Raw genomic sequence first — 21,866 nt, forward strand, 5'->3', positions numbered from 1 at the left:
TCCCCTCAATTCCCTCTCTAAATCCCACGAAGCGCAGGTTGTTGCGTCTCGACCTATTTTCTGCATCGTCCACCTTCCACTGCAACTGGCGGTGCGATGCCTGTAGTTCCACCATGTCTTGCTTCAAGGCGGATATCGCCGCATCGTTATCAGTTATCCGGGTTTCAGTCTCCGTCACCCTCTCTGACAGTTTCCGGAAATCTTGCCGCAGTAACGTAACCTCGGACCCCACTTCCCCGATTTTCACCTCTAGGGCCGCCCGGGACTCTTGGGTGTCTGTCCTGGATGCTTGAATGGCCTCCATCAACAGCGCCGTGTCGGTTCGCACTCCGGGTGTCAATGCGTGGTGATCCACCGTGGGCCTAGGCGCCGCAAAATCATCCAGGGGGCCTTGTTTCGCATTTATAGGGATCACGTCCCTTTTCCCCATGGCTGTGCTCTCCTCGGGCGGGGGCCCCCGAGACTGGTCGCAAGATTCAGGCCTCTGACAAGTCAGTAGTAGAGTCGGAGCAGAGTGGTAGAAGTGGGGGGGGGGCGCCGGCTTAATGTGTAGGTTATAAACCCCCTGACCCCTCCGTCTAGCCGACCTCCGGCCAGTGATTGATGCTTCTCAGCGTGCGGCCGGCCCCGTCTCGCCCGCCCGCCCCAGAGCGGCGACACCTATCGCCACCCGCAGCGAGCGCAGCGCCTTCGGGTGCTCAGGGCCTCTGTCTCCGTCCTCACCTCAGGCACTCCAGATCTCCCCCTGAACAATCACGCGAGCAGGGCGCCAGAGGCGGGGGGGGGGGGATGCGAGCCCCGGAACCTCACTATGGGCAGAGCACTCCCGCGTCGGTCACCTCCTACGGGCGCTGTATAGGAGCCGGGTCTTTGTGGCAGGCTCAGGGCTCCAGCGCCAGCCGCCGAGTAAGCCGAGAATGCGCCCGGGCCGCTCCCGCGCCGGTCACCTCCTACGGGCAGCTCCCGGGCACCGCCGCCATATTGGTATAGGAGCCGGGTCTTTGTGGCAGGCTCGGTGATCCAGCGCCAGCCGCCCAGGAAACCAAGAATGCGCCTGGGCCGCTCCGCCCCCCGAGGTCACCTCCAGCGGGTGCGTGTGCAGGAGAGGATGTAGGCGACCAGCTCGGCCCCTTCTCACCGACTCGGAGTTACTCCGGCCGCCATCTTGGTAAAGGCGGCCGGTAGTCGGTGTTGCCTGTGGTGATCGCTGCACGCCGGTCAACCAGCGCCGCGGACCGACCTGTCCGCCGCGCACTCCAGGATGTGTTCTCCGGCCCCCACCTTGCCTCAGGACGGCTCCTACGCTCCCCGGCGCATACATGCCAACATTTAAGAAGAGCAAAGAGGGAGATTAAAAAAAAAAATCGGGAGAATGGGGCCTTGAATCGTGTTACTGGCGTGTATGGACTTTGGAAGTGTGCTGCTGCAGGATTGGACATTTAAAACACAAATGTACGTTTTATTTCTTACCTTTCAGAAGCATGGAGCGCAATGGTAGGCAGAGAGGGTGATGCAAGTGTTGTACACTGGCCTGGCAGGTTGCTGGCAGTGCGTGCACCCCTCCCGCCCCACCCCCCTGTGTGACACCCCAGCCGAAAACAGCTTCCTGTGCACACACACGCCCCCCCTACTCCACAGGTCTTTAAAAGACCATTCCCTTGTTAATGACCCTTTGTTGTTTTTTCACCCCATCGAGAGCCCCTGCATGGCCCCTCTGACTATTGCTGGAAAAATTAGCACTTAACACAATACTAAGCCCTGTCAGCAAACCCCGAGGAATCGGGTTTTTGCTTGCAGGAATCGGGAGGCGGGAGACTAGCCTTGAAATCGGTAGTCTCACGCCTGAATCGGGAGGGTTGGCATGTCTGCCGGCGGCTCACGGACTCTGCGCCCACCATCTTGGCTCCCACGAGAGTCGCCGAGTCGTAGCTTCAGGTTCGGTCTGCGGTGGAGTTCTGGACCGTGAGTGCTGCGGCTGCCCCTCCGGCAGTCCCAGGGGTGTTGCGGCTCCCGTTGGTGCGTGTGACGCTGCAATGGGGATATTAAAACGACGGATCTGTGTGCAGCTCGGCAGGAGCTCCGGGAAGGTATGTCTCAACCGGCCATGCTGCCGGCCACGCCCCCCTTGGCCCAATATTGTTCTGTTCTTTTTGCTACCTATACAGGTCATCCGGGATGCATCTTCTATTTCTGCTCCTGAGACACACGTGGGTGTAACTGGGAGGGGGAACCTCGGAAGATGCCTGTGCTCCTCCTTCTACAGGGGGTGACACATCTTGGGGATAATATAGAGGGAGATGACAACACCTAACGCCCTGCCGCCGAACTCCCCTAATAAGCGTAGGCAAATCTGGCCACACATCCTACATCACGACCCTGACGTAGTGCTCCTACAGGAGACCCACTTGATGAAGGCAGATGCGCATCGTATGGCGCATCTGAAATATCCCCTGCGGTACTGGGCATACACAGACTCCAAGACTGTGGGGGTGGGGATTATTTGCGGATACTGCACATCTGTCTCAAATGTCACCCGGGGTGGGGCGGGCCGCTACTTGCGAATGCAGCTCATGCGGGGACGAAGACAGCTGACGCTCCTTAATGTTTACACCCCTAATGCCTCCCAAAACACCTATCTCCGGCGCATACTCTCTGACTAGCTTAAGGGCGTTAAAGGGGATGTGGCAGTGTGTGGGGACTTTAATCTGGCCTTGGACCCTGTCCTGGACCGGAGTAATGCAACATATCAGGGTGTTGGGACAATGTTGGCGCACCTTGAGAGGGATATCGAGAGCTGGGGCCTTGTGGACGCCTGGCGGTACAAACACCCTGATGTTAGGGGTTATTCCCATTACTCACATGTGCACACGTCCTACTCACGCATTGACTATGCTTTGGTTACGCCTTCCCTCCCCACCTGCTTACATGCCGCGGAGCTCTCTGACATTTCAATCTCTGACCATGCGCACTTAGAACTCACTTGGGAGGAACGGCCCGGGTGCTTGGCTGGCCCGCCCTGTTGGTGCCAGCCCCCCCAGCTGCTGCGATACTCGGTGGATGTGGAGGAGATCCTGAAGGGTATTATAGAGTATTTTCAGCTAAACGCTTCCCTTGCGATTTACCTGCACACCTTGTGGGACGGGTTCAAAGCTTCAATCTGGGGTATCATCACCGCTCTCGCCATTTCTAGAGGGCGCGAGGCGAAGCTAGTAGAATCTAAACTGACTGTGGAGATTAAACTCTTGGAGCGCACAGACAAGGAGGCCCCCACACGTCGCACCAAATGGCAACTTGCGATGCTGCGGGGCCAACTGCGCACATAGCGCGTGAGCAAGGCCGAACGTGCTCTGCTGTCCCTGCGGCAAAAGTACTATGATGGGAGGGGGATAAGGTAGGCAGGCTCCTAGCGGGTAAACTGTGGCAGCGTCAGGTGAAAGCCCATATGGCTAGGATCCAGACAGGGCGACTGCAGAAAAAGATAAGGCGGAGGCTTTCCTGACCTATTACCATCAACTCTACTTTCAGGAAGACCCGTCTCCCACGCGCTTACACTCCTACTTAGCTGCTTGTCACTGGGATCCCTTGTCCAAGCATCACACCACCCTCCTTGATAGTCCCATCACTCTGGAGGAACTAGGCACAGCTCTTAAACATCTCCCCTTTGGCAAGGCCCCAGGGCCGGATGTGCTGCCTGTGCACTTCTACTGTGTTTTCCTCACAGCTTCAGGACCACCTCCTGAAGGTTTTTACTTCCTGCACAGATAGCACGGGCCTCCCCCCACTATGGCCATGGTGGAGATTGTTCGCCCTTAATATTAATATCCCGGCCCCGGCAGCTAGCATACTGCAAGGGCTGACTCCCTTCCAGTGGACGGAAACCTCCAGTACATACTTGGGACTCCAGCTCACCCCCACACTCTCTACTTGGTCGCGTGTCAACTGGGCGATCTTGCGCTGCTCCGTACTAGCCAACCTACAGAGATGGAAGCCCCTTTGTATTTTGTGGCTGGAGCGCATGAATGTCCTTAAGTTTAATATTTTACCGCAGGTTCTCTACCTATTCAAAATGCTCCTGACTCCGATCCCGCAAGCAGACATTGAGTGCCTCCAAGCTGATCAGCGTGCTTTTGTGTGGAGTGGAAGGCGCTCGCAGGTGGCGCATTCTCTTCTGATGCTTCTGCGTGACAGGGGAGGCCTGGCTTGTCCAAATCTTCAGGAATACTATTGGGCAGCGAATCTGAGTTACATCTCCGAGTGGGTTGCACGGGAAAGTGATAAGCATTGGTTTCACATGGACCGGGCAGTGGCATGCCGGCCCTCGTGGGACCTTGCTTGGCTGCCTAAGCATGCACGTCCTCGGAGAGCATATGTTGCGGTGCCGACCAAGACAGTCCTCGATATATGGGACAAACTAGCAGTCAAAAGGGGCCTGACCACATTCCCGTCCCACATAGTCCTATTGCACGGAACCCTGAGTTTCGACCAGGCTTGCCAAAGCAGGCGCTCCGCGCGTGGAATGTCGTACGATTGGCGCCTTATTCACAGGGGGCGTCCTCAAACCCTTTGACGAATGCAAACCTGACTTTGCGCTACCGCACACGGCCTTTATCTATATATGCAGCTGCGCCATTGGCTTTCCGTCCCGAGGTATATGCAGCGGCGACGCGTCCCTTCACCCTGTTCGAAATATTCGTAAGAGCCTTTGAGGACTCCAAAGGCCTCATATCCAAGATATACTGGGTGTTACAACAGTCGACCCCACCGCGCCCCCATCGTTATCAGACTGCATGGCAGGCAGCTACTCCGGAAGGACTCACTCCGAAACAGTGGGAAAAGCTGTGGCAAGATATCCCTAAAATTTACCGCAGCCTTGCCTCGCGTGAAACCGCCTACAAGTTGATGCTCCAATGGTATTATATGCCCTCCCAACTGGCCACCATGTATCATTCCGTCTCCAACCTATGCTGGAGATGTGGGGCGGCGGAAGGCACTCTATCACATCTGGTGGTCCTGTCGCATGATAGCTACCTTCTGGAAGGAAGTTCTGGGCCACATCAAAGGGGTGGTGGGCTACCCGATCCCGCCATTGCAACATGGGGTGATCCTGGGCATCCATCCCCGCAATCTAGCGGCAATGACTGGGGCGGATTGGGCTCTCATAAGCCATCTACTTTTGGCAGCGCGACAACTCATAGCTTGCGCATGGAAGCAGACCTCGGCCCAATCCATAGCTTAGTGGTTTGTTCGGGTGTGGCATGGACTGGCCATGGAGAAGCTTTCACACAATATAGCAAATACTGAAAAGAAATGTCAGCGCGTCAGTCAACCTTTGCTCTCTTATCTCATGCACATTGAATTCAATTGCTTTAGCCCCCCAAAGCTCAGAGCCTTGTAACTATTCCCATACGACTGAAGGATGCTTGAACCCCAGCTTGATGATAGCCCGGCTGTAATGGGATTGCTAGCTAATCTCCCCACTGTCCTCGGCCCCTCGCCCCCTCGCTCTCCCTGCGTTGTCTGCAACGCCCAAACACCACGTGACATGTCATGACCTGTACGGTTATTGTTACTTTCCTATTATTGTTCTCCTTTTTCTAATATAGCTGCCATGGAAGCGTCCTCCCCGGCATGCATGTACATTTAGCCTACTGGCCACAGCGGAAGTTTGGAACCATTATGGGTTGCCCGCCTTTGGCTGACCCAGAGGGACAATATCCACACTTACTGATACCACACACTAGTTGTCTCTGCCTGGGGCCTCAGACTCTCAACCTAACCAGCAAGTGTTGCCACTAGATGGTTCTCAATCACTTATGACTTTTGGGCTTTTCCACATCTCAATCAATCCTTGCTGCAATGTTTCATTTGACGCAGGCGGCCCGAAGCGGTTGTAGGCGACATGCTGTGTACTTGTTTACTGCTATGCTTGCTATTTCATTACGCTGCCGGCCCGAGCAGGGTTGTAGGCACTATGCCGTGTTCGACAGTATTTACCTGCATTAAAGGTTTTTGAAACTAAAACAAAAAAATAAATGATGCTTTGAAAGTGGTGCTTCTAAGTGAATCCGCCCCAGGTAGAGTTAATTTGTGGGTACATTGACTCCGTAGGGAAAAAACAGGTCTCTCTGAATCCTAGCCAAAGGAAAGGGTTGCCTGACAATTATGTTCTTTTCATTAGCACAAACCACCTACTATAATCACTATGGAGCAATAGTTTTGCAAACAAATTATGGGAATTACCCTTTTATATCTTGGTATAAAGCATAACTTCCAACTTTTCCGTTCTCTTTACATTAGTTGCAGGCTCAGGATAACCAACTTGGACATTACTTTTTCCCCCATATTATCTGTGTTCTGATAAATATGATACTCCAATCTTTCTGGTTTCTCAAAGCCCCATCTCATGAGGTTGCCCAACATCCCTGACTTACTTTTTCAGAGGAAATTGGTAACCATTGACTGCAAAGCAGCTTCAGTAGATTACAGCTGCACTCTGTACACCTGTATCAACATCCAATCTAACATAAGGGTTTGGCAGGAGTTTCGGTGATCCTAAAGCATCTTAGATCGTGGTTTTCTTTCTATTGAGATTGGAGGATATTTCCTTCTACCTTTGGAATACGGAGGTTGCATAGCAGGCCTCTCCCCCGTAGTCAACCAGAATCAATAAAATCGCTCTATTTAAATGTATTTTTCTGGTATGTTGCCCATTGCAGGAGTGCCATTTCTCGACAGACTCAAATTCTTATACATTTTTTTAACATTTGAAGAAAATCATATGGGCCGCTTTCTGCTCCGCCTTGTGATTTAGTGTACATAGGTCCCTTTTAATAATTTTGTAAATTATTGGGCAATCACCTCATTGACCTCAGCAGTGGCTTCTACTATTTTTATTTTACTTGGTAAGCTTCTTCATCCAGAAATGAAGCACAGTTTGCCATGGTATTCCAATATATGTACGCTTGAAGATTGGCGTGGAATTATTCAGTTTTCTGAGGGTTTTTGTTTCTTTCTGCATGACAGTGAGTTTTAATACATTCGGAATTGGATAGAGGTTAATGTACGAGTAAAAGGAAACCACTCTGGGAGTTCTCATCCCTAGACTTCTCCTGTTCCCAACACTATCAATCATTCATTTTACGTCCACAGGGAATGATTGTTGCCTATTGTCACTGTGGCTAAGTGAGTTAGGGGCATAGGAGAACATGTGCATATTGACAGTAATGTGTGCTGTGGGCTCTGTTTTTTTCAGTTACAATCATCTCAGAGAAGTAGTTTCTATTCCTGCTGGTACGTGAGAATTCCCCTGAGTTTATAGTAATTGAATGCCTGGCTACTAAGATTACTAGAATTCTCATTGCATTAACCTTACCTACTTTTGCAAAAATGCATCACTTGATGTTTTCATATACATTCCAATTAATATTCTTTTTTTCTAGCTGGGGAAGTAATTGAATGCCTGAATATTAAGATTACTAGAATTCTCATTACATTATCTTTATCTACTTTTGCAAAAATGCATCACTTGATGTTTTCATATACATTCCAATTAATATTCTTTTTTTCTAGCTGGGGAAGTAATTGAATGCCTGAATATTAAGATTACTAGAATTCTCATTACATTATCTTTATCTACTTTTGCAAAAATGCATTACTTGACGTTTTCATATTTATTCCAATTAATATTCTTTTTTTGTTTTAGCTGGGGAAGAAACGGTCAAAGATTTCAGCTCTTGAAACACAATTGGATGAAAAGGCTAGTTCATGTTCATCTCTTTCTGCAAGGAACGTCGAATTAGAAGATGAGCTTTTGGTAATATGTTTTCCTTCTAGTAAACCAGGTTTATCTATGCTAATAAAAGTGCGTGGATCTGCCTCCTGTATCTAGGATCTAAACATCTGAAACTTTGCCTGCAAGGAACATTGATTTGGAAGAGGGATGTAGAGTCGCCTTGATGTTCCTTTCAGGTGCTAATAATCCAACAGCTCTAATGCCTCTTGAAGCATTGCCCTGTTGAATTGCAGGTGTTTTGCAAAAACAGCTTTAGGATGGGTTTGCTGCCAAACATAGCATGATCAGTGAAATTCAGCAGTTATAGTTACCTGAGCCAACTATAACTTACACCCCTGCAATGCACTGCTTATGACCTGACATATTACATCACTCGTGACATGGTCAGTAACATCACTGATGACATCTCAAATGGCATCACTCTTGATATCATTCCGTAAGTGTGTTTCGTAAATGTTTGAGACTTAAAGATATATACTAAGGTACAGCATAAGTTAAATTACTATTTTGACTGTACTCTCATTTGAATGGCTGTGTGATTGTATCGGTATGTGAGTGGGGGTCTGAGTGGTTGTATTGGTGTGTGCGTAGGTGTGTGAATGGGTGTATGGATATGTGAGTAGCTGTATGGGTGAGTGGCTATATTAAAGAATGACTGGGTGTGTGAGTGGCTGTATGGGTGAGTGAGTAGCTATATTGGAGAGTGAGTGGCTGTATGAGTGACTGGGTGTTTGAGTGTGTGTATAGATAAATGAGTGAGTGTGAGTGGCGATATTGGGGAGTGAATGTCTGTTTGAGTAGCTGTAATGGTGAGTGAGTTGGTCTGTGAGGGGTTGTATGAATGTGTGAATGGGTATATAAGTGGTTCTGTGGGTGGGTAAGTGAGTGGGTGTGTGAGTAGCTGTATTGGTGAGTGAGTGGCAGTGTGAGTGGCTGCATGGTTAACTGTGTAAGTACCTTCATAGGTGATTGGGTGGCTGTGTGAGATTCTGTATGGGTGATTGAGTGGGTGTGTGAGTGGCTGTAAGGGTGTATGAGTGCATGAGTAAGCGTCTGTATGACTGGATATGTGAGTGAGTGGGTGCCTGAGTGACTGTATGGGTGAGTTAGTGAATGTGTGAGTGGCTCTATGGCTGAGTGAGTGGTTGTGTAGCAGTTGGAGTGTGTGTATGAGAGGTTCTATGGGGGTGTGAGTGGGTGTTTGAGCGGCACTGTGGATGATGTCATGAGTGATGTAATTTGAGATGTCATCAGTGATGTCACTGACCATGTCATGAGTAATGTAATATGTAGGTTCATAAGCAGTTGATTGCGGGGCCGTAAGTTGTAGTTAGCTCAGGTAACTAGAACTGCTGAATTTCACTGGTTTAATAAAAGTGAAATCTGAGCCTAAGTATAACGTCTTTGTAAACTTTGGTTGTTTCAGTGAATTTCTAAGGTTTATTAAATTCTGTTTCCGAAATACAACATCCCTGTAACCTTTGTTTTTTTAAGTGACTTACTAAGGTTTTTTTAATTCAATTTCGTAAGTATAACATCCCTGTAACCTTTATTCTTTTAAGTGAATTTCTAAGGTTTTTAAATTGTATTTCCTAACTGTAACCTGTAACCTTTTAGAGTGAATGTGTGACTGAGTGCATGAGTGTCTCAGTGGGTGTATGAGTGAGAGTGTGAATGTCTCACTGGGTTCGTTGAGCGTGTGTGTTTTTTCATCTGTTTCCATACACGCATGGAAACAGATGAAAAACTCTGCTTTCTGCAAGCTGGAGCTGTTTGACCGTGGAGTTATGTTTGCTTTTACTTAGTGGGAGCTGTCAGCTTCCACCAGGTCAAAGCAAACTGCTGCCTCCTGAGGGTCGGCACCTCAGGAGGTAGAAGGAGCCGGCCCTGGCATGTGGCGGTTCCCAGGTTAATCCATAGCTCCATAAGGGGGCTCCCCTCCATTGTAGTATTTAGTCCTGGGGAGATGATGGTCCCTGTGCCATGGGTCCACTATGGATTCCCTACATTAATTTATTTTAGCCCTGGGGCGGTGGAGGTCCCTGGGGCTGCTGGGGGGACATGGGCCCGCATATATTTATAGATATTTGCCCCGGGGAGGTGGCGTCCCTGGGGCTCTCCTAGCCCTGGGGGGGAGGGGGGGCTTGCCCCCTCCTATTTTTATTGTATGCCCCCAGGACTGGACCCACCCAAGGCTATAATAAAAACAAGCTTTGGAGACTGCGCTTGGGTCTTTTTTTTAACCACGGATTCACAACCCCGTTTTTTTAACTACTTTGGTGGGACTCCAAGATGGCTGCCAACACTTCCTGGTTGAAGTGTTGGCAGCCAATCACATTTTAGCATGGGGAATGTCAGCTCCTCGGAGGAACTGCATCCCTATATACATGAATTTGGATTTCGGTTAATATCTCTAAAACTACTGAACAGATCTACACCAAATTAGAAAAAGGCACTTCTCCGGGCCAATATGTACCTTTCTGCCAAATGTGGTGTAATTCTGTTCAGCAGTTTGGGCTGTAGCTGTGTCTAAAATCCCTATGGGAAATGGCATGGGGAAAATGCGTTTTGTGTCTTCCCCCTTTTTCTCATCTCCCGCTTCACAGATCACCCCGAAACTTTCAAGACAGAAGCTGAAGTGAGTGACAAACTAGTTTGTAATATTTCGTGAGGATTCATCAAACGGCGCCAAAGTTGTTGGCAAAACAAAAAACACTTTTCCTATGGAAACTAGGTCCTAACTATAACTACCTACCGGCAATAGAATATCTGTCTGTCTGTCTGTCTGTCTGTCTGTCTTCCTGTCTTCCCTCCCTGGTATAGTTAGGTCAGTGTTTTCATAGGAGATGTGTTTTTTGTGTTGCTAATAACTGTGCCGCAGTTTGATGAATGTCCACAAAACTTTCCAAAACAAAAGTGCCCCTGTTTGACTAGTTTGCACATGGAAAGTTTCTGGCTGATCTGTCGGGTAGGGGCAGAGAAAAAGGAGGGGTTCCAGAAGGCAAATTCCCCATGCATTTTCCATAGACTTCTTTAAGAAGCATTACCGCAAAAAACTGCTTAACAGAAGTGCACTAAATTTGGTTGGAAGCTAGATATTGATCCTCAGATTGTGCTTTTAGTGATTTGGTGTAAATCCATTTGGTAGTTTTTGAGAAATTAAGGCTTAAAAATAATTGTATAACTAGACGGTTGGGTCCATGAGAGGCTCACAATAGTGGCAGTTGAAAAACAGAGCATTCTGCTTGGCCCTGTGGTAAATAAATAAATAATACCTCTATTTTTGGATGAATAAATGAATAACAGATACCTCAATAAATAAGAGTCAAGATTCGAGGTAGTAGGAGTTTTGCAGGTTTATTACAGCATAAGGACAGGAACGGGACAATCTGCATAGGAATAGGATGGCAGGGCCCAGCAGCTGCTGGGGGCTGGATCTGGGATGAGCGCGCTGGCTTTTAATAACAATACACGATCATATATACTAAAACAGTTGCATTACAGTACATAGGATAGGCGGAGCAGTGGGTGTGGTTAATAGCAGTCGCGAAAGATAAGGGTGAAAGTAGGTGTAACAGAGGCGTATACATAGACATGTGATGCAAACGTAACAGAATATGTCATGAATGGGGCGGAAACATGGAGGGGGCTACCTAAGGAGCCGGGACCTCTGACCTAATGGTGCGCGCAAGCTGGCAATGACGTGTTACTAGAAGAAGCTGGGGGCTTCGAACTCTGTGCTAGGAGCAGAGACTGAAGTCTGGAGAGTCAGGGCGACATGTACCTAAGCAGTATCTAGTATCTGATGTTTAGAGAACATGTTGATAGAATCCAAAAGTTATCGGGGTAGAGGCTAACAGACTCTAAGACTGGAGCATGCATTATTCTACATGTAGTGCGTGATGAAGAATATTAAATGACCATTAAATGCAGTATTTCTCTTTCATGGAGACGTAAAGGCTAGACAATGATGGAAACTATTGATGTGATTCAGTAGCTTTAGGAATGCAGAGAAGGAGGACTGAACTGATAACTGGAATCATAACATACTCTTGGCAGACTCAGAGGCAGAGCTAGGCTGAGCCGGGCACTGCGAGGCAGGAAGTAAGTGAATGGTCGAGGATACAGGTGGGGGCTGTATCGTTCCTCAGCGAGGCTTCAGGAGACAGGAGCTGAATCTGGTGTCCAGGCCCTTTTGAGGCCTAGAAACGGGAACTTTACAATGAAATAACGTGCACACTGAGGAACGTGGCAACGTAACTTTACATAGGCCTGATATTCGTAATATTCACGAGAACTGGAAACTGACATACTAGAGGTGGACACAACTGTAATTGCGTCTTTAATTGAACATAGGGAATACATATGCATATTAATCAGATAACATATGATGGATGACGCGTAGGGACACAGAACATGGCAAAATTTACTTTTCCACATTCCCTCCTTGTCACTACGTTTCCATCAGGAAACATCAATATTCATGATACCATCTATCATTTCATACAGTATCATTTGCTCGTCTCGAATTTTCTGGGAACGTGTTTTAGAACGGGGCTTGGGACTAGGAATACAAGAGGTAGCACAAATGCCGCAAATCGCAGGGCCACATTGTATACAGAGGCAGCAGCTGAATATGATCGCTACTGCAATACCTAGAAAGGACAAGACTTTCCATCCCCAAGCGGAAATTATATTCCAGAACCAACCGGACCATGTCCAGGTGCCTGGGTCTTGGTGTAACAGATGGGCAATTTTATGGAGTCTGGTTATAGCTGAATAAACAGACGGCGCGTTATTTGGAATGAAAATGCAGCAACTAGATCCGATGACTCTACAGGCCCCGCCCCTATCGGCCAATATGACGTCAAGGACGAGACGATTCTGTAAAACGACAAATCTCATAGCAGATTGCTCTTCGGTTAAGTTACCTAGGGCAGAGGCAGTCTCATTGACTACTGCTTCAAGGGTTCTGGTTAACCTACGGATTAGCTTACTATTCTGGATAGGTCCTATAAAGAAGAAGAAACCTCTATTGAAATCTGTATACTGTTCTAGAGCAGTTTCAGTATAATCGACAATGGGGGACTCCCTTCTATGTCTAAGGTGTACTAGATGTGTGTTTCTATGATTATCAGATGGGGCTAGGAAAACAGGTGGCAGTAGGAAGGCAATGTAACAGGTTCCCTCCCAATCGAGGGGCAGACGAACATATGCGGTCTGACCACAAATAAAGTAAGAATGACGGGAAGCTTTAAAAATAGATTTCCCACTGTCACTGTACTTGACAATAGTAGTACAATCGCTATGTCCTACATGTACGGAACCATTATTTCGGACACATAATTCGCCTTTGACTGGTAGTACTGAAATAGCAGGTAAGTCTGGAGTGGAATCAGACTGAACATTCAGGACCATGAAATTCGAAGAATAATTACCTAAATTGTAAACTTCGTTTTCTAGATCTAACCCTGTTCTGTGGGGAAGACCTTGCTTGTCTGGGAAACATGTACTATTAAGAAAAGACATATCTGTTGAGGATGACGTTAACGTGGACCATGCTCCACACGAACCATTATGTGAAAATTGATAAGGAAAGAGTGGCAGAACTCCCTTCGGTGTCTGGAAAGGGGGGAGTCGACCACACACCCAACAATTAGTGGCATTGCTGGTCTGGTGTGAATAATGTAACATGCGGATGAAAGAATTATTACGCATAGCGAGGCGGTAAGAGAGTTCATGAGGAGGTAGATCACTAAACGTGTGCTCTACTGTAGCATTGGAAGACTTATTTACATGAGAAACTGGAAAATACAGATAAAATGCATAACTGGTGCAGGAAATCATAATACTGAGAAATAATATGAAACATAGAAAAACGATACATCGGATTGAGTTTTGACTAACTCTCTCACTATGGGGGTCTATTTTATACATGTCAGAAACCGGTCTAACCGTTTCACCTAGGGGAGGACTTAGACAATCAAACTGGCTGACTTATTTTACTAGACCTTAACTTGAGTTTATACTCCTGTTGCGGAGTTTTCTCTAACAGGGAAGGGTTCGTAGCAATGTCTTTTGCGGGACAGTCCTTAAAATTCTCGGAAATGTTCTTTGAGATTGGTTTCAATCCATAAAATTTTTTAATATGCGAGAGATGCACCCAGCCTTTGCGTCCCTCCAACTTCACGGCTGTACGTGTGGCCAGGAGGACCTGTCGGGGCTCCTTCCAGCGAGGCTCCAGCGGACTTGAGCGGTCGAAATTTCGCACTAGGACCATGGATCCTGGAACGATTTCATGCGGTGCCACCTCGGTATTGTCTGGAAATGCGGCAGCAACCTGTGAACGACAAGAGTTGAGGGCAGACATCAAGGAAGCTAGGTAATCTGTCAGCATATTACTTGAAACATCGGTAATACTTCGAGGTCTAGGAGTACCCCACATGTTAGGGGGGCGGCCGAATACGACCTCATACGGGGACAGACCTGATCTGGAATGTGCGACCATGCGCATGTAAAACAGAGCAACTGGCAGAGCTACTAGCCAGTCTACACCTTTCTCTTGACAAACTTTTGCAATACGGATTTTCAAAGTCTGGTTATGTCTCTCTACGAGACCGGCTGCTTCAGGATGGCGTACACAATGGAACTTCCACTGGTACCCTAACAATAGGGAAACATGCTTCATGAGTTCAGATGAGAATGGCTGGCCGTTGTCAGAATATACGACTCTAGGGAGTCCATAACGGGGGAAGAACTCACGAACCAACTGCTTGGCAGTGGTCGCGGCTGTGTAATCTGGAACTGGATATGCTTCTGTCCACCTGGACAAAGCGCATACAACTACAAGGACATACTTGAAACCTCGACATCGCTCCATCTGAATGTAATCCATCTGGAGGACTTCAAAAGGGTGGTCAGGAGGCTGGAAACCACCTTGTTCCACCGGGACACTTTTACCTGGATTAAACTGACAACATATCATACAGGTACGGACTTTCTGCTTGGCTGCAGCTCGCAAATGCTTGTTGAACCAAAGGTTCTGGATACTGTCTAACATGGCTTTTTCTCCTAAATGTGCTGGACTATGTGCGGTATTAATAATGACTTGAACCATAGAGTCGGGGAGAAACCATGTGGCTCTACCCTTCGTTAACCATCCTTGATCTGTCTGGACCCCTCCTTGTTCGGACCATTTCTTTATTTCCTCGGGAGTAGCATGTAACTGGATATCTATGACATCTTGAGTACGGTCTTTAACTATCATGCATGTAATCGGATCTGGAGTGTGCGTCTGTGTCGGATTCACTGGAATGTCTGGTGTCTGAGCTGTAAGCTTGGCTGTACGATCTGCTAGATCATTACCCTGGGAAATAATGTCAGTAACTTTCGTATGTGCTTTGCACTTCATGATAGCAATGGATGTCGGTAAATGTATTGCATCTAACAGAGCTTGAATAAGGAGACCATGCTGAATCTTGGTTCCATGAGAAGTCATGAAACCTCTCTCTTGCCAGAGCACTCCGAAGTCGTGTACAACTCCAAATGCGTAACGTGAATCTGTGTAAACATTAACTTTCAGGTTCTTGGCGTGTATGCAGGCTTGAGTCAGAGCAACTAGCTCTGCTGCTTGAGCAGACAGGGTATCAATACGGTGTGTTTCAATAACTTCAGTGTCAGTAGTCACTGCATACGCGGCTACTAGTTCTCCTGTACTAGTTCTCATGCATGAACCATCCACATAAAGTGTCAGGTCGGGATCTGGTAATGGAATATCTGTCAGATCTTGTCTTGGCTTTGTCATGATGTTAACTACTTCCACACAGTCGTGTGTGGCAGAATTCGAAATAACTGATGGTAACAATGTAGCAGGATTTAAAACGTTGCAGCGTCTGATTTCTATGTGTGGCTGGAACAGTGTCAATTCATAACCTGTTAAACGTGCAATTGTCAAGTGCTGAGTTTGTGTTCGGTTTAAAAGAACTTCCACGGAGTGTGGAACTTGTACTGTCAGGGAGTGTCCTAATACTATGGAATCACTTTGTCTGATAGCTAGTGCTGTGGCTGCAACTGACTTGAGGCACGCAGGCAGAGCCTGGGCTACAGGATCTAATGTGCTCGAAAAATAAGCACAGGGCTTGTACTGTCCTGCTTGATCTTGTGTGAGGACTGATAATGCTGTACCTTCGCGTTCAGTGACGAAAAGTGTAAAAGGCTTACTGTAGTTCGGTGTTGCTAGAACTGGAGCTTGGCATAGGGCTTTCTTTAACTCATTGAAACTAAGTGTATGTTCAGATGTCCAAGGGAGGACAGTCGATACGGCTGCCTCCTGTGTCGTTAACTGTATCAGTGGCTTGGCTAGAAATGCATACTGAGGAATCCATTGTCTGCAATAAGAAGTAAGGCCAATAAAAGCACGTACCTCCTTCTGGGTCTTGGGCTGAGGAAGACTCGCTATTAACTGGATACGGTCTGGTGTCAACTGCCTACCCCTCTTGGACAGTAAGTGTCCTAAGTAGACCACTTGCTGGACACAGAATTGAAGCTTCGAAGGGGACACCTTGTGCCCCATCTCGGCTAGGAAATACAAGACTGTAAGGGATGCTCGTTCGCAAGCACATTCAGAACGGGCTGTGATCAGTAGATCATCGACATACTGGAGCAGGGCAGTGTCAGTTGGCATGTGAATGTTATCTAGTTGTCTCTTGAGTGCTTGACTGTAAATACTAGGACTTTCTGTGAAACCTTGAGGAGCTCGTGTGAACATATAGCTCCTTCCATTTAAACAAAATCCGAAAAGAAACTGGCTGTCTGGATGAATGGGGACACTGAAAAACGCGTTCTTGAGGTCTATGACAGTGAAAAATGTGGCTTCGGAATCAATGGCTGTCAATAGGGAAGAGATATCTGGGACAACTGGATACTGGGGAATAATACATTTATTAAGTTCTCGGAGATCAATCACTAAACGATATACTGGAGGTGCATTTGGGTCAGTACGTTTCATGACAGGAATGATCGGAGAATTACATACATTGGAGTCAGTTTCTACAACTACTCCTTGAGCGATGAGCTCGTCAATAATTTTGGATAAGGCTGCTACAGCCTCAGGTGGCAATCTATACTGCCTGATTCGTGGTAACACTACACCTGGCTTGAGAGTCACACGATGGGGTGTGATTTGCATAAAGCCAACATCAGTTGGACCTTGCGCCCATAGATGCTGCGGAATATTGGACAATCTGGGATCAAAATCTCGTAATACATAGTGACCCTTGAAGTCACGTAGGAACAATCGTATTCCCTCTGGGGAACAGCATATAACTGCACCTAATTCTTTCAGTGTTTTAATGCCTAACAGATTTTCTGGACATGACTTAGTAAGTAACAGATCAGTAGTGCGGGACAATGGACCTACTTCTAGAGTAACTGGCTTTGATATTTCATTTACGATAGGTTTTCCTGAAAATCCAAGGGAAACATTTCTTGAGCCTGAGAGCGGAGCCCCTGGAACTTCGGCGTGACTTATAGTGGTCCTACTTGCCCCTGTATCAATCAAAAACTTTCTGTCTTTCCCTAATACTTGACTATGAACATAGGGACCTTCTTGATCTACAGGTATCTCGATGAGAGGCAAGCCTACCTCCCTCTCTAGGCTGTTTCATGAATACGGTTGATACTCTGGATACTCAGACTGTGCATACTGGTACATCTGCTGTGTAACATGCTGTGTTGCAGCGATAGGCTGCGGTGCTGTAACTGTCTGTGGTGCATTCTGTGGCTGAGAAGTCTGTGAAACTTGTTCTTGTCTCGGCGGACGTGGTCTTTCTTTAGTCTTACCGGTAGCTATGTTGTGTTTCAGAACTGCACACTCGTTTATAAAATGACCTGGCTGTTTACAATAATTGCAGTTCCCTTTAACGGGAGCTGCAGGATGACTGGCTTGATTTGGTCCCCTCTTCTGACTATCTTGAGGAACAGATTGTGCAACTAGTACTTTCATTTTCGTGTCTTTCATACGTTTTCTCTCATGTTCTTGCTCTTCTCTGATTCTATTCTGGTGATATTGAAGCATCTGTAACATCTGGGACGGGGTATTAGCTTGCCAGGTACTTTCGACTTTCAAAACTCGGTTTTTAATTTGTGGGCTTGAATTCTCGACTAATTTAGTAACAAAAAGATGAGGGTATGACTCACTACTTGTCTTGAGGCCACTGTTGATGCTAAAACATTTCTCAAATCTAGAATAATAATCACTAATATCTTCGTCTTGTTTCTGTTTACAGGCTGAGATTGCATCCCAGTCTTCCTTTCTAGTTGTCAATAATCTGGGTAAAACTTGTATTAATAATTCTGGTAATTCTTTACATTTATCTCCAAGACCGGTACCTGGTACTCGTGCCTTGTCTTCAGCTTCTAGAACTGCCCAATCGATCTTTTTCTCTCCCACCTCCCATTCTTTTTCTTTGAGTTTCTCATATACTCCTGCGGGCAACAGGACTTTTAACATTTTAATGATATCTGGATACGTGTATTCTCCCATACGGAGCATGTCTTTTAATTCTCGGTGGAACCCTGCTGGATCTTTATCATGACAGGGAATTAACTTTTTCATCTCTAAGAGTTCCATCTTTGTGATAGGGGTGTAAACAAACACTCGTTGCATTTCACCACCGTCTGTCTTAACTGGATGCACTTCTCGTAACGGATTCTGTCTGTCTATGTAAAAGGGTTTACTTTCTGGGGGTGAGGCATGAACAAACTGAGGGTTCAGAAACGTTCTATATTTGTGGCGCTGTTCTAAAATGACACTAATTAAATCGGTACCTAAACCTTTCCATCTATACTGGAGTAACTCGTTCAGGACATCGTGTAACGGACCTGGATCAGAATGTTGACCCTCATACAATGTAATGAGGTGCTGGATCATATACATACCCGCCAGTCGCTGCTCGGCTGGGGGCATTTTCAGAAACATTTGTGCCACTATTTCGTCTGGAAAAGTGGTAGAATCAGTAGTCCATCGGACTGCTGATCGGACTAGTTCTTGTTCATGCATGGTACTTAACTCGCTATAACCGATTCGTGATTTCAGAATGTGATCGGTAGCTTGAAATACTTGTTCTAGAGAACCTTGTTCTGGTGCTGGATGACGAAAAATTGACTTGTGTTCTAGGCGCAAATGGCGATCTGGAAATCTAGATTTTCCTACATACGCTATTCTGTCGGGATTCTCGTCCTCTACCTCTTCCACAGAGTCATTTTCTTTTTCGCTTACTTGTGCTTCTTTACGTTGTTCGTGTATCCTTATTATTTCTTTACGAATCTTCTTGTACATACTCTCTATACTACCGATAGTCTTGTGCTTACTATATTATCACTCCACCTTGTCAGGACTTTCATTTCGGCTCGATCTTTGGTCGGATAATCTTGTTCCCTTACTAGACAATTAATCAGAAACTTTAATATCATGAGCTGGACTTCAACTTTTCTTTGGCACATGACGTCACTAATACTTTCTGGATCATTCCCTGTACGGATGAAACGATATATTCTGTCTAGATCTTCTTTCATATCTGGTAGGGTAACTAGATACTCGGTCACCTTTCTTACGCGTAATGAATATAAAACCATACTATCCTCGCCTGGGACTGGATCATAGCCACATTCATTAAGGGCTTTTCTTATTTCTGCAACAGACTGATATCTGGGCGTACGCTGTGACGCTTGTGCATGTAATTCGGCTAACGTTAAACGCTTGTGTGGCGGCGGGGTTTGAGGAGTACCTCCCCCTGCGGCCCCTAAACTAGAGTCGTCTACTGATGCTCTTCGTCCTGGCAGAGTGGGAAATGGAAATGCAGGCTGGACTTGTATAGCGGGCTGGACCGGGGGTACCGTAACAGGTACTCCGGTGTCTGGAGGAACGGGAAGTGCCTGATTTACAGGGACTGGCGGAGCAGGAACAGGATTTGCATATTCTGGGACTGTGTCGTCCAAATAGGACGAAATGAAAATATCAGCTGCGGTCGGTTTGTGACGTAGCTTAGTCGGAACTAGTGGTGGCGGAAAATTACTGGATGCCTCCGGGGTCGCTTTTGGCAAGACCTCGGCAAGAAGAGGATACATACCCTTAATGAGGGCATTCCTCTGTCTGTCGGACTGTTCTGTTTTAACTCGTTCACCAATCTCGATTAATTCCCTTTCTTGGGCTCGTTCCAAGGATTCTCTACTTAATTCTGACTTTCTGATTTCTTTTTCGGTTCTTTTATGAGATTCTTTGCGCCATAACTCGATGGCATCTTTCTGTGACTGTCTGGCTTTCTTTTTCCATAATGCTTCTTCTACTCTCATGATGCACTCGGCATCCCATGTGCCTGATACAGGCCATCTATACTTTTCCTCTAACTGTTTGGTATACTCTACCCATAAATCTAGATATAATATGGCACTTATGCCATGCTTCTGATACATGAAATGACCTGGACTGTCCCTAGGCGGGACAGGAACTGCTGCTTCTAGCAGACCTTTTCTGGTTTTTAACTGACGCAGTTTTGAAAAGAGTGGCATGACTGACTATAATCTGGACACAATACAATACACAATAAACACGAGAATCACTTCGCACTCATACCACGACATTAAAATACATGAAGAACATTATGAATAACAGTTCGAACAGAATACCACCTAGAATACGGAAAACAGAATACATGAATTTTCTCGAGAACAGAACTGACTAGAACAGAAACTAGATGCACTGCTGAAACAGTACGAAACTTACCGGTCTCATACAGAGACACGTCAGGACCCGCATCCACCGAAGTGGACACTTCGTTTGTGGGTCTGTGTACCACCAACCCACGGACCAGAGTCAATTAGATTGACCCTGTCTAGATACTACCCCAGCAACGGTACTCACCGGGCAGCACGAACGGAAGGCCTCGGACGGGACTGGACTGCTTCGACGCCGGACGGACGAACTTCGGGCTTCTGTTACGGGTGGGCCTCCGGATACCTCGGACCTTGGACTCTCGGCTTGGGCTCTGGTCGGGACTCGCCGCGTTCCTCCACCGCCTCGTCTGGATGCTGGACCGCCTCCTCCGTCTCCTCCGTGGGCCTGAGGGATACTTGAAGCAGAAATATCTGCACGTGCACGGTATGGTTCCGTCACGGCTGCAGAGGGTCAGGGGGTCGGCGTGGCTTCACCGACGCGTGGGGAAAGGGCAAGTCCCTGTTCGGGCGCCATTATGTGGTAAATAAATAAATAATACCTCTATTTTTGGATGAATAAATGAATAACAGATAGCTCAATAAATAAGAGTCAAGATTCGAGGTAGTAGGAGTTTTGCAGGTTTATTACAGCATAAAGGACAGGAACAGGACAACCTGCATAGGAATAGGATGGCAGGGCCCAGCAGCTGCTGGGGGCTGGATCTGGGATGAGCGCGCTGGCTTTTAATAACAATACACGATCATATATACTAAAACAGTTGCATTACAGTACATAGGATAGGCGGAGCAGTGGGTGTGGTTAATAGCAGTCGCGAAAGATAAGGGTGAAAGTAGGTGTAACAGAGGCGTATACATAGACATGTGATGCAAACGTAACAGAATATGTCATGAATGGGGCGGAAACATGGAGGGGGCTACCTAAGGAGCCGGGACCTCTGACCTAATGGTGCGCGCAAGCTGGCAATGACGTGTTACTAGAAGAAGCTGGGGGCTTCGAACTCTGTGCTAGGAGCAGAGACTGAAGTCTGGAGAGTCAGGGCGACATGTACCTAAGCAGTATCTAGTATCTGATGTTTAGAGAACATGTTGATAGAATCCAAAAGTTATCGGGGTAGAGGCTAACAGACTCTAAGACTGGAGCATGCATTATTCTACATGTAGTGCGTGATGAAGAATATTAAATGACCATTAAATGCAGTATTTCTCTTTCATGGAGACGTAAAGGCTAGACAATGATGGAAACTATTGATGTGATTCAGTAGCTTTAGGAATGCAGAGAAGGAGGACTGAACTGATAACTGGAATCATAACATACTCTTGGCAGACTCAGAGGCAGAGCTAG

At 46.9% G+C, this 21,866-nt stretch overlaps 1 protein-coding gene across 3 annotated transcripts in view; it reads left to right on the forward strand.

Annotated features, from left to right (window-relative positions):
• Positions 1-21,866, forward strand: part of CCDC18 (coiled-coil domain containing 18) — a 1,360,824-nt gene that overhangs the window by 447,900 nt on the left and 891,058 nt on the right. For all 3 annotated transcript variants that reach the window (XM_078646342.1, XM_078646344.1, XM_078646343.1), the window contains one exon: positions 7,703-7,813. In XM_078646342.1, the coding sequence (XP_078502468.1) occupies positions 7,703-7,813 (111 nt within the window). The remainder of the gene's footprint in view (positions 1-7,702; positions 7,814-21,866) is intronic.

Source organism: Lissotriton helveticus, chromosome 1_1, assembly GCF_964261635.1.
Source record: "Lissotriton helveticus chromosome 1_1, aLisHel1.1, whole genome shotgun sequence".
NCBI lineage: Eukaryota > Metazoa > Chordata > Amphibia > Caudata > Salamandridae > Lissotriton > Lissotriton helveticus.